This window comes from Curcuma longa, chromosome 1 (genome assembly GCF_044706935.1).
Source record: "Curcuma longa cultivar G26 ecotype Majalengka, Jawa Barat chromosome 1, ITB_CL_G26_1.1, whole genome shotgun sequence".
Lineage (NCBI taxonomy): Eukaryota > Viridiplantae > Streptophyta > Magnoliopsida > Zingiberales > Zingiberaceae > Curcuma > Curcuma longa.
The window spans coordinates 6,892,988-6,906,888 of record NC_133861.1 but is presented as its reverse complement, the minus strand read 5'-3'; the positions used below and the strand labels follow the sequence as shown (position 1 = coordinate 6,906,888).

The 13,901-nt window shown below is 50.4% G+C and overlaps 1 protein-coding gene across 1 annotated transcript; it reads left to right on the top strand.

Annotated features, from left to right (window-relative positions):
• The first annotated feature begins 290 nt into the window (after nucleotides 1-290).
• Nucleotides 291-701, top strand: LOC141823303 (uncharacterized). Its single transcript, XM_074710570.1, has one exon. The coding sequence runs from the start codon at nucleotides 291-293 to the stop codon at nucleotides 699-701; it is 411 nt and encodes a 136-aa protein (XP_074566671.1).
• The last annotated feature ends 13,200 nt before the right edge of the window (nucleotides 702-13,901 follow it).

The window sequence follows — 13,901 nt, the reverse complement described above, 5'->3', positions numbered from 1 at the left end:
AGTTCTTATGGAAAAACATCGTATGCAGATACGGCATCCCGTACTGCATCGTCTCGGATAACGGGCGTCAATTCCAAGGAAAGAAGATTCAAGAGTGGTGCAAAGGGCTCGGCATCTAGCAAGCCTTCACTTCGGTAGCCTACCCACAGAGCAACGGGCAAACCAAAGTCGTCAACCGAGAGATAGTATGGGGGCTCAAAACCAAGTTAGATCATGAAGGGGAGAGCTGGGTTGAAGAATTGCCTTGCATTCTCTGGTCTTACCGCACCACACCGAGGGAAAGTACCGGTATGACGCCTTTTCACTTAGTGTATGGCGGAGAAGCTGTGGTCTCTATGGAAATTGGCGTCGAGTCGGATCGGCGACAGTACTACGACGCTGGCAACGACGACCGAAGACTCGCAGAGCTAGATCTCATGTCAGAAACCCAAGACCGAGCATCCGCTCGGTTGACTGCCTACCGACAACGCATGTGCAACACGTACAACAAACGAGTCATCCCCCGAACCTTCCAAGTCGGAGACCTGGTGTGGAAGAAAGCCAAACCGGTAGGAGACATCGGCAAGCTCGAACCACCATGGGAAGGCCCTTACCGAGTCGTCAAGAAAACGAGTGTCGGCGCCTACTACCTGGTGGACTCAGCGGGGAAGAGCTTGGTGCGGCCGTGGAGCGCAACCCACTTGCAACCGTATCAGACTTGATGGGCTAACGGGAGTTCCTTACTCTCTGCGCACTCCCTTGTACTCACTATTGTAAATATGCCTGACCAATGAAATTGCTTTTCAGGCAACACTTGTCTCGTTTCCTCGAAACTCCATCCTCCGGGATCGAGCTCAATTCAGGTCTCGGACCTGCTCCATCAGCAATTATCCTCTTCAAGGTTCAACCTCTCCCGATTCGGGCATAACCGGGATCGAGTTCAATTCAGGTCTCGGACCTGCTCCATCGGCAATTGCCCTCTTCAGGGTTCAACCTCTCCAGGTTCGGGCATAACCGGGATCGAGCTCAAATTCAGGTCTCAGACCTGCTCCATCGGCAATTTTTCTCTTCAGGGTTCAACCTCTCCCGATTCGGGCATAACCGGGATCGAGCTCAATGCAGGTCTCGGACCTGCTCCATCGGCAATTGCCCTCTTCAGGGTTTAACCTCTCCCGGTTCGAGCATAACCGGGATCGAGCTCAATTCAGGTCGCGGACCTGCTCCATCGGCAATTGCCCTCTTCAGGGTTCAACCTCTCCCGGTTCGGGCATAATTGGGATCGAGCTCGATTCAGGTCTCGGACCTGCTCGATCGGCAATTGCCCTCTTCAGGGTTCAACCTCTCTCGGTTCGGGCATAATCGGGATTGAGCTCAATTCAGGTCGCGAACCTGCTCCATCGGCCATTTCCCTCTTCAGGGTTCAACCTCTCTCGGTTCGGGCATAATCGAGATCGAGCTCAATTCAGGTCGCGGACTTGCTCCATCGGCCATTGCCCTCTTTAGGGTCCAACCTCTCCCGGTTCGGGCATATCCGGGATCGAGCTCAACTCAGGTCTCGAACCTGCTCCATCAGCAATTGCCCTCTTCAGTGTACGATCTCTCCCGGTTCGGGCATAACATGGATCGAGCTCAATCCGATCTCGAACCCGCTTCCTCGACAAATGCCCTCAGGGCTCAAAATCTCCCGGCCCGAGCGGAGTCGGGATTGAGCTCTCAAGTCTTAAGCCTACTTCACGGGGCGACACCAACTCCATTCTTGTCGAAGAGGTAGGACACTCGAAGACAGAAGGATAACAACGAAAACTTACAAGGCAAAAGCTTCTATTAATTTCGAAGTCTAAGGAATATTACACGAAGTTCTATGTGACTTGGCAAAAAAGGTACAATTCCTACTCCTTACCCTCTCCTCTTCGACTCGGGCAGCTCGGCCCAAACCTTGGCTGGATCTGGAAACTGCAGAGAGGTACCGGGAGGGAAAAAGCCCGCCGCAGCTACTTGCTTCAGCGCCCCTTTGAAGCCGTGCTCCAGCATGCGGGCAGTCTTCTCCTGGAATTGGTCGAAATATTCCTCCGACTCCAGCCAGGTCTTCTGAGCAGCTTGCACTCGTCCGGGCACCCCTTCCTTGTAGGCGTCGAATTCGCCCCTTAAGCTGGCAACCGAGTCCTCCAGCGCCTTCTTTTCTGCGGTCAAGTCCTCGGCTTTTTTCTTTAGGGCGGCCGACTCCTCGAGCGCCCGAGACAACTCCCTAGCCTGTTGGGCCAGTTGCTCCCGAACCTGTCGCAGCTCTTCTTAGTCCTTGGCCCTAGCAGCCGCAGCCTCTTGCTCCAAGCTCTCCACCTTCTCCTGGGCCTTCAACAGTTTGGCCCGATAGTGGGCAGCTTCCTGGCTGCTTTGTCTGCTACGGCTCGGGCCTCCCCCACTTCGCGGAGCCGCTCGGAGTCTTGAGCCCTCATTGACTACAGTTGCCGGTCCACCACAAAGAACTGGTAGTTCAGGTAGTGCAGCCGGGTGTGCATCTCCATATGTTCAACCCAGATCTGCGTAAAAAGCAAAGGCCTCGTTAGTCGCAGGGAAAAGCGAAATCAAGGAGAGCTGCAAGAACTTACGCGCAGAATATGGAAGTTGCCTCGGAAGCTCAGCTCAGAGGTGTTAATCCCTTGGAACGATTCGAGGGTCCATAGAGCGCGGACCCGGCTCATCACGTCCATCACCTCCTCCCGGGAGAAGGAGCATCCGCAGCCACTTGGGTCGTCGCCAGCGATAGGAAGTCTGCGCTTGAGGTGGACGACCGGGCCACTCTCGAACTCGCCGAGCCCGACGCCGACCCGGTGGTCGTCGCCGAATCGGAAGCCCTCGTCTCCCCCACCGTAACCGGTGACGTGGTTCCTCCCGCATCCATATCCACAAAGACCACCTCGGTCGGATCCGAGCGTGGTGGAGATCTCGACTCGAGGGCGAGGCCAGATTCGCCGGCGCCCGTGCTCAGAGTGGGAGGATATCCCTTAGACACCTTGGACTTCTTGAGCCGCTTCGGGCTGGACTTCTTAGACCGCCCCTCCTCCGGCAAGGTGAGCGCGAACGGTGGCGCTTCTTCTTGGATTGAGAGGGAGTCTTCTTCGACCGACTCCTCTCCTCCGCTATCCCTTTCCCTTTCTCAGCCGCGGGACGTGGTCCCCTCGACTCCTTCAGCTGGGGTGCCCTCCTCCCGAATGGAGGTCTCGGGCCCCGTCGATTCGGGCAGTTGCCCCGGCGGCCTCAAGTGGCGCTCCCATCGTTGGCTCCGCGGACTCGGTCTCCAGAGCAACATCCGACTGGGTGGGCGTGATTAGGTCTTCCACTGACGCGCAACTCCACTTTATGAACTTGTTGATCGACGCGTCCATCCAAACGTCATCTGCAGATAAGAAAAAAGAAATTAAGTTAGTCCTTAAAGAAGGGTGAGGACACAGCTTACCGAGTGTTGCAGGTAGCGCCTTGGCGATGGGGCTCAAGTGCGCTCTGAAGAGCAGCCCTTCCTCACCCATCAATTTGTTGACATCAAACTTCAAGCCTTTCAGCAACTCGGACGCGTCCAAGTAAATCTTATTCTTCTTAAAAGGCTTCGGGATGAGCAGATCTGGGAGCTCCGATAGCCACTCAGTCGGGAAATCGAATGAACGCGGGGAGGAAAGATAGAAAAATCTACGGTGCCAACCCTTATGGGACGTCGGGTACTTATCCAAAAAGTTAAAACCCCGGCTTCGTATTAAGGAAGAAGAACACGTCCAACTTCTGCTTCGGGTAGAAAAAGAAATGAAGGACGGTCGAGGTCCAGGGGGATTCGGTATCTTGAATACAAGAACGACTCCACATAGGAGTCGGAACGAGTTGGGGGCCAACCAGTTCAAGGGGATTTGGAAGTATTCGGAGACTTCCTAGAAGAACTCGGGAATCGGGAACCGGAGCCCGCTCTCTAATTGGCCATGGAAGAAGGTTAGGAAACCGGGTGGAGGGCTATTCGGCCGCTGATGACGCTCCGGGACCTCTATCCTATATTGACCCGGAATTTCATACTTAAGCCAAATCTCCGACCTAGTCTTATCGGTAAAAGTACTAGACACCGACTCATACCAGCAACCCACAGGCTCATCGGATGCCATAGCTAAAGACAGATCCCTAAGAACGCGATGGAAAAAAGAAATGAGGGAGAAGGAAAATGAAGCTTACTTGCTGCGGAGAAAGGAAGGAAAGCAAGGGAGAAGGAATCGCCGGAGAAGGGAAGCAAGACGGAGGCAGGAGAGGAACAATGACGCAGGCGCACAGCGCCTGCCTTCGCCGCCCTACTTATACCCAAACCCTACCGATCCTCCGCCGTCCGATCAGGCCTTAGAGAAATGGCAGGATTGGCTAACAGCCGCCCATCCCGATGGATCCCGTTTCCCAGGCGAGATTTTCCTCATCATTACGCTGATCCGCCTGTCTCATCGGACACCCCGCGTCATTAAACCCATGCCCCGGAAAAGACCCAAGCCATGTCGATCAAGTGCCCGCCGTCTTGGCTGACCACTATCTCCTTGACACGTGCCGGCCTCTCATACCTAACCGATTTCAGGGATATCGGCCATCGGAGCTCAACTCGGACTCGGGCCAACGGTCGCAGGGAGCTAATCCCGATTCGGCCTATAGAGGCTACTAAACTGAGTGTATAGCTTCTTAAGCCCGAGTGTATAGCTTCTTAAGCCCGAACAGAGTCGACGATCGCTCAAACTCGGATCGAGACTAACGCTCATGAACATGCGGGCCGAGTCCTCCAAACAAGCTCGAGCCGAATCCCACACACCTCGGCCTCGATCCGAGTTGACCCATTCAGACATCAGCCTTCCGGACCCTTCGGCAGCTCCTCCCCTAGCCGAATAACACCGATCGAATCGGAGCGAATTCACAAAATCAATCGGCACACCAAATCCGACCGTTGTCTAACAAAATTCATTTAAGGGAAACGGGTCCAACAAAATTCATTTAAGGAAAATGGGCCTAACAGAATTCATTCAAGGGAAACGGGCCTAATACATTTATTACATCGCTACTTTGCCACATTGTTAAAAGAAGCAGGCGCTACTCCTCGTCATCAGACGGTCTCTCCTTAGAAATGGGTTGGATCAACTGCAGATGTCACCTCCCGGGATAGCTGCTCCATGTGATACTGAATCGTCGCTAAGGACCCTCCCACATGTGCAGCCACCAAGCTGTCACGCCGCTCCATATCTTTTATGACGGTCTGAAGCCGCTGGTTTTCCAGCTTTTCCCGCACCACCATCGCTTCCGCCTGTCGGGCCCGCTCCTCTGCTGCTCCTGCTCGCCTGCGGAGCACTGCGATTAGTGTCTCCATCTCCTGCCGAGGGCCTGGATGATTAGTGGACCCCGCGTCGCTCAAGGCGGATCTGCTACCTTCACTCTCCATGGCGATGACCCTCTGCACGAAAACAAAACAAGCCAGAGCGAAGCCCGGGAAATGACAACAACTAGTCCCAAGGCGCCGGTGACGTGGCGGGATCATTTACGAGGCGACAACTAGTCCCAAGGCGCCGGTGACGTGGCGGGATCATTTACGAGGCGCTGTAAGTGAGGGGGGTCTTCTTCTTGTTTTGTTTTCATGCAGAGGGTCATCGCCATGGAGAGTGAAGGTAGCAGGTCCGCCTCGAGCGACGCGAGGTCCACTAATCATCCAGGCCCTCGGCGGGAGATGGAGACACTAATCGCCGTGCTCCGCAGGCGAGCAAGAGCAGCAGAGGAGCGGGCCCGACAGGCGGAAGCGACGGTGGTGCGGGAAAAGCTGGAAAACCAGCGGCTTCTGACCGTTATAAAAGACATGGAGCGGCGTGACAGCGTGGTGGCTGCACATGTGGGAGGGTCCTTAGCGATGATTCAGTATCACATGGAGCAGCTATCCCGGGAGGTGACATCCACAGTCAATCCAACCCATTTCTAAGGAGAGACCGTTTGATGACGAGGAGTAGCGCCTGCTTCTTTTAACAATGTGGCAAAGTAGCGATGTAATAAATGTATTAGGCCCGTTTCCCTTGAATGAATTCTGTTAGACCCGTTTTTTTTAATGAATTTTGTTGGACCCGTTTCCCTTGAATGAATTTTGTTAGACAACGGTCGGATTTGGTGTGCCGATTGATTTTGTGAATTCGCTCCGATTCGATCGGTGTTATTCGGCTAGGGGAGGAGCTGCCGAAGGGTCCGGAAGGCTGATGTCTGAATGGGTCAACTCGGATCGAGGCCGAGGTGTGTGGGATTCGGCCCGCATGTTCATGAGCGTTAGTCTCGATCCGGGTTTGAGCGATCGTCGACTCTGTTCGGGCTTAAGAAGCTATACACTCGGGCTTAAGAAGCTATACACTCAGTTTAATAGCCCCTATAGGCCGAATCGGGATTAGCTCCCTGCGACCGTTGGCCCGAGTCCGAGTTGAGCTCCGATGGCCGATATCCCTGAAATCGGTTAGGTATGAGAGGCCGGCACGTGTCAAGGAGATAGTGGTCAGCCAAGACGGCGGGCACTTGATCGACATGGCTTGGGTCTTTTCCGGGGCATGGGTTTAATGACGCGGGGTGTCCGATGAGACAGGCGGATCAGCGTAATGATGAGGAAAATCTCGCCTGGGAAACGGGATCCATCGGGATGGGCGGCTGTTAGCCAATCCTGCCATTTCTCTAAGGCCTGATCGGACGGCGGAGGATCGGTAGGGTTTGGGTATAAGTAGGGCGGCGAAGGCAGGCGCTGTGCGCCTGCGTCATTGTTCCTCTCCTGCCTCCGTCTTGCTTCCCTTCTCCGGCGATTCCTTCTCCCTTGCTTTCCTTCCTTTCTCCGCAGCAAGTAAGCTTCGTTTTCCTTCTCCCTCATTTCCTTTTTCCATCGCGTTCTTAGGGATCTGTCTTTAGCCATGGCATCCGATGAGCCTGTGGGTTGCTGGTATGAGTCGGTGTCTAGTACTTTTACCGATAAGATTAGGTCGGAGATTAGGCTTAAGTATGAAATTCCGGGTCAATATAGGATAGAGGTCCCGGAGCGTCATTAGCGGCCGAATAGCCCTCCACCCGGTTTCCTAACCTTCTTCCATGGCCAATTAAAGAGCGGGCTCCGGTTCCCGATTCCCGAGTTCTTCCAGGAAGTCTCCGAATACTTCCAAATCCCCTTGAACCAGTTGGCCCCCAACTCGTTCCGACTCCTATGTGGAGTCGTTCTTGTATTCAAGATGTACCGAATCCCCCTGGACCCAGCCGTCCTTCATTTCTTTTTCTACCCGAAGCAGAAGTTGGACGGTGTCTTCTTCCTTAATGCGAAGCCGGGGTTTAACTTTTTGGATAAGTACCCGACGTCCCATAAGGGTTGGCACCGTAGGTTTTTCTATCTTTCCTCCCCGAGTCCATTCGATTTCCCGACTGAGTGGCTATCGGAGCTCCCGGATCTGCCCGTCCCGAAGCCTTTTAAGAAGAATAAGGTTTACTTGGACACGTCCGAGTTGCTGAAAGGCCTGAAGTTTGACGTCAACAAACTGGTGGGCGAGGAAGGGCTACTCTTCAGAGCGCACTTGAGCCCCATCGCCAAGGCGCTACCTACAACACTCGGTAAGCTGTGTCTTCACCCGGACTTCTGTAAGAACTAACTTAATTTCTTTTTTCTTATCTGCAGACGACGTTTGGATGGACGCGTCGATTAACAAGTTCATAAAGAGGAGTTGCGTGTCAGTGGAAGACCTAATCACGCCCACCCAGTCGAATGCTGTTCCGGAGACCGAGTCCGCGGAGCCAACGATGGGAGTGTCACATGAGGGTGCGGGGCAATTGCCCGAATCGTTGGGGCCCGAGACCTCTATTCGGGAGGAGGGCACCACAGCTGAGGAGTCGAGGGGACCGCGTCCCGCGGCCGAGAAAGGGAAAGGGATAGCGGAGGAGAGGAGTCGGTCGAAGAAGACTCCCTCTCAATCCAAGAAGAAGCGCCACCGTTCGCGCTCACCTCGCCGGGAGGAGGGGCGGTCTAAGAAATCCAGCCCGAAGCGGCTCAAGAAGTCCAAGGTGTCTAAGGGATATCCTCCCACTCTGAGCACGGGCGCCGGCGAATTCGGCCTCGCCCCCGAGTCGGGATCTCCACCCCGCGTCGCCGGTTACGGTAGGGGAGACGAGGGCGTCCAATTCGGCGACGCCCACCGGGTTGGCAGCAGCACCATCTACTGATCCGGCGGTAGCAACAATTACCGAAGGAATGTCGCCAACTACAGGGGCAGCGCTGCCGTCGAGAGCATCTCCAAGGGCTGCCACCTCGACGTCGGGCTCGGCGAGTTCGAGAGTGGCCCGACCGTCCACCTTGTAAGTTTCGTTGTTATCCTTCTGTCTCCGAGTGTCCTACCTCTTCGACAAGAATGGAGTCAGTGTCGCCCCGTGAAGTAGGCTTAAGACTTGAGAGCTCAATCCTCGTTATGCCCGAACCGGGAGAGATCGTACACTGAAGAGGGTAATTGCCGATGGAACAGGTCCGAGACCTGAGTTGAGCTCGATCCCGGTTATGCCCGAACCGGGAGAGGTTGGACCCTGAAGAGGGTAATGGCTGATGGAGCAGGTCCGCGACCTGAATTGAGCTCGATCTCGGTTATGCCCGAACCGGGAGAGGTTGAATCCTGAAGAGGGAAATGGCCGATGGAGCAGGTCCGTGACCTGAATTGAGCTCAATCCTGATTATGCCCGAACCGGGAGAGGTTGAACCCTGAAGAGGGCAATTGTCGATGGAGCAGGTCCGAGACCTGAATTGAGCTTGATCCCGATTATGCCCGAACCGGGAGAGGTTGAACCCTGAAGAGGGCAATTGCCGGGTTAAACCCTGAAGAGGGCAATTGCCGATGGAGCAGGTCCGAGACCTGAATTGAGCTCGATCCCGGTTATGCCCGAACCGGGAGAGGTTGAACCCTGAAGAGAGAAATTGCCGATGGAGCAGATCTGAGACCTGAATTGAGCTCGATCCTGGTTATGCCCGAACCTGGAGAGGTTGAACCCTGAAGAGGGCAATTGCCGATGGAGCAGGTCCGAGACCTGAATTGAACTCGATCCCGGTTATGCCCGAATCGAGAGAGGTTGAATCCTGAAGAGGGTAATTGCTGATGGAGCAGGTCCGAGACCTGAATTGAGCTCGATCCCGGAGGATGGAGTTTCGAGGAAACGAGACAAGTGTTGCCTGAAAAGCAATTTCATTGGTCAGGCATATTTACAATAGTGAGTACAAGGGAGTGTGCAGAAAGTAAGGAACTCCCGTTAGCCCATCAAGTCCGATACGGTTGCAGGTGGGTTGTGCTCCACGGCCGCACCAAGCTCTTCCCTGTTGAGTCCACCAGGTAGTAGGCGCCGACACTCGTTTTCTTGACGACTCGGTAAGGGCCTTCCCATGGTGGTTCAAGCTTGCCGACGTTTCCTACCGGTTTGGCTTTCTTCCACACCAGGTCTTCGACTTGGAAGATTCGGGGGATGACTCGTTTGTTGTACGTGTTGCACATGCGTTGTCGGTAGACAGTCAACCGAGTGGATGCTCGGTCTCGGGTTTCAGACACGAAATCTAGCTCTGCGAGTCTTCGATCGCCGTTGCCAGCGTCGTAGTACTGCCGCCGATCCGACTTGATCCCAATTTCCATAGGGACCACAGCTTCTCCGCCATACACTAAGTGAAAGGGCGTTATACCGGTACTTTCCCTCGGTGTGGTGCGGTAAGCCCAAAGAATGCAAGGCAATTCTTCAACCCAGCTCCCCCCTTCATGATCTAACTTGATTTTGAGCCCCCGTACTATCTCTCGGTTGACGACTTCGGTTTGCCAATTACTCTGTTGGTTGGCTACCGAAGTGAAGGCTTGTTGGATGCCGAGTCCTTTGCACCACTCTTGTATCTTCTTTCCTTGGAATTGACGCCCGTTATCCGAGACGATGCGGTACGGGATGCCGTATCTGCATACGATGTTTTTCCATAAGAACTTGAGCACCACATCTTCCCTGATTCGGGCTTGGGCTTCGGCCTCCACCCATTTGGAGAAGTAATCTACGGCGACCCATAAGAACATCTTCTGTTGCGGTCCTGTCAGGAAGGTCCTACTATGTCCATTCCCCACTGGTCGAACGGGCAGGAAGTGGTGGTTGTCCTCAGTTGATCTGTCGGGCGCCTCGAGAAAGGTTGATATTTCTGACAGTGAAGGCATGTTGACACCATTTTCGCTGAGTCTGCTTGGAGAGTTGGCCAGAAATATTCAGCCAGCAGGACTTTCCACTCCAGGGATCGACCACCCGGATGATCACCACAGCAACCTTGGTGAGCTTCCTTCAGCACGTATTTGTTAGGATCGGTTGGTTCGCTAGAGGGGGGGTGAATAGCGTTTTTCGAATCTTTCTTTCGAGTTTCTCTGCAAGAGTGTTAGCGGAAGCAAAAATAATACTAGAGAAACAAGAGATCAATGCTAACCCGGATTGTTTACTTGGTATCCACCTCCGTAGAGGTGACTAATCCAAGGATCCACGCACACACCCGATGCACTATGAATCTTCTCCTTCTCGAAAACCTCGAAGGCGGAGAAACCTTTACAAGCTTTGTTCTCCTCAAATGATATGAAAGATAGTTTTGGAGGAGAGGAAGAAAGCAAAGAATCAGATAACAACAAGTTCTCAGAAGAAGCACAAAGAAATAAGAGAATGGCAAAATTCTTGATTTGATCTTGAGCAGGCTTCTTTTATAATTCTTCGACATCAGTCGACTGCTGGCAGGGCCAGTCGACTGATGGCTTCAATCGGCAACAAAATATCAGTTGAAATATCAGTTGACTGATCCAAGACCAGTCGACTCCTATACTCTAGTCGACTGCCCAGTCGACTCCTGTCTTCCTCTTGCTCGACTGATTTTTCTGTTTGAGTCTGATTTATGAGCAGTCGACTGCTGGCAGGGTCAGTCGACTGGTAAAGCTGAAAAGTCCCATTTCAGCTTCTCTTGACCTTGACCTCGGCCTTCAAACACCTTCCACAGCCTCGTGCCTCCCCTGGATGCTCCATCATCCTCGCACTAGCTTGAGATGCTTCCATCAGCTTCGTCATGTCAAGTCCTTTGCCAAACCAACCTTGGACTTCACCTTTGCCAAGACCAACCTTGGACTTTTCCTTGCCAAGACTCACGCTTGGACTTTCTCCTTTGTCAAGACCAACCTTAGACTTTTCACTTGCCAAGACCCATGCCTGGACTTTCCTTTGCCAAGTCTTCAACCTGGACTTTTCCTTGCCAAGACCCACGCTTGGACTTTCCTTTGCCAAGACCAACCTTAGACTTTTCCTTGCCAAGTCTTCAACCTGGACTTTCCTGCAAACTTGCATCACACATGTTAGATCACAGATATTTCCTAACTTCAAACATGGTTCAGCCAAACATTGAAACCCAATGCACTTGGAGCACGATTGCACCAACAATCTTCCCCTTTTTAATGTTTGACAAAACCCTGTTTAAGTTAGGTCTTTAAAACATATACAATATAACATGTGATTAACATATTATAAATAAAGCATGAATCACATGATATCAGAGCATCAAATATCAAAGCATCATAAGCATGATAAACATGAATAGCATGAATCGATAAGCATGATAAAACATGATAAACATTTATCTCTCTCTTTTCCTAACTTAACCCTTCATAAATCTCTCCCTTTTTGTTAAAGATCAAAAAGTGATTCCATAAGTTAAGTAAGGTTAAATTCTCCTAAAATTGATTCTCCCCCTTTAGAATAGCACCAACAAGAGTTTCGGAGGGAAAAGAATACCTTAAGTTCATTAAGATATGCTAAAACAGTAGTATCAGTCGACTCATAAACCATCAGTCGACTCATCAGTCGACTGTACTCTGAACCAGTCGACTGATACACTGAATTTCAGTTATCAGAGACGAGATTGAAAAATACATAAGTAATTGTACGAGTTTCAAAAATTCATGAAATTTCACACGTACATTACTTATGACTAACACTATTTGAGAAAAATATTTTTTAAAAATTTTGACCTTAAATATGATAGTTTGATATAAAGTCCAAAGATAGTTGGAAAAAGTTTATATAAGTCCAACTTTGTATCACTATTTCTAATGGATTCGAATTTTCTGATTTGGACACTCTCCTTAATTTCTTGAGGGATTTTAAAATATGTTTGAATGTATTAGTTTAGGATTTTCCCAAAGGGCTCCCCTTAAACACAATGTGATCCTTTCAAACACTTATAAAACGTATACTCCCCCTTACTCACAACTCCTTTAAATTTAACACATTTAGGGTCCTCCTTATGATTTTGAAATTTTGAACTCTTTCTTGATATTTCAAACTCTAGCTCCCCCTTAAGATTTGAGATTAAGGACTCTTTCTAAATATGGAAAACCCAAAACTCCCCCTTAAGGTTTGAAATCTAAACTTCATCTTAAATATGAAAGTTCTAACTCCCCCTTAAGATTTTGAAAATATGCATCATTAACGTTGATAATCAAAATAAGTCCTAAACACATAGAAAATCATAAAAGGAACATGGAAAAGCATCATATGAGATATTGAAATTAACATCATTTTATAAGAGATCATGTAGCAAAAGGAGATATAGAGTTAAATTACATAGAATCCAAATCAAACCTTGCCGACATATTTACTAAACCATTGTCCGAAGCCGAATTTACAAATATAAGAAGGGGTTTAGGAATGTGTTTTGTGGAATGATTGATTTTAGCAATGTATGAGCCATTACATGAACAACATCTCACAAGACAATTAGGATGACTTTGATTGTGTTTGTGCTTGCTTGATCAATATGTGAGATGATAGGATGATATTCATACTTTACTTGTGCTTATGACACATTGTTATGGTATGAAAAGTATCAAAATATTAATAATAGACTAATTGTGAGGAAAGCAAATATTCAATTCATGGATATCTTGCTCATTAGTCATAATTGGATATTTAAAATGTTTGAAAAACATGTATGAAATGAAATCACAATGTTAGACAGTCACAAAACTATAGGAATCACAACAATGCATCATAGTGATTTTTAACAATGCACTTTTAAGCACATTCTTGAAGTTTGTGCCAATCCGTAAATATGATGAATTTTCATGAAGTATAATTTTTCCTTGATAGATATCATTGAAACAAATATGCTCGGCAAATTTCAGATTTTTTTAAATTTTATGGAATTTCTACGGCATTTCTGAATTTCGGATCAGAATGCATCAATAGAGCATATTCAGAATATCAGTCGACTGGTTAGTCGACTCAAGGATGTAGGTCCCCAAGCATGTCCGCATCTCCACAATGATATGATATTGTTCACTTTGGGCCTAAACCCTCCTGGCTTTGTTCTTGGGTTCTTCCCAAAAGGCCTCATACCAATGAAGATATCTTTCATCCTTTTAAACCTATGATCTTTTCCATGTGTTTTAGATGTGGGACTATGTTTGCACCCTTGCAAACCAACAATCTCCCCCTCAAACAAAGGACCACAGGCCCCTTCCCAAACGGAAAGCCTCCGTTTGATGTCCGAATCCTCGACCCACGAGGACTTCTTACCCCTCGGTCCACCCTGACCTACTAGGACTTCCTGCCCAGTCGCAACCAGGACTTCCTGCCCCTCGGTCCACCCGACCTACTAGGACTTCCTGCCCAGTCGCAACCAGGACTTCCTGCCTGGTGTCTGGTCCTCTTGATTCAGACACGGGATCACCCACTTCCTTTGTTTAAAGTTCAACCCACATGGTTAGATCTAGATCATGGCTCTTCCGGCGGTTAGTCCGGTGAAGAGCGGCCTCGCTCTGATACCACTTGTTAGGATCAGTTGGTTCGCTAGAGGGGGGTGAATAGCGTTTTTCGAATCTTTCTTTCGAGTTTCTCTG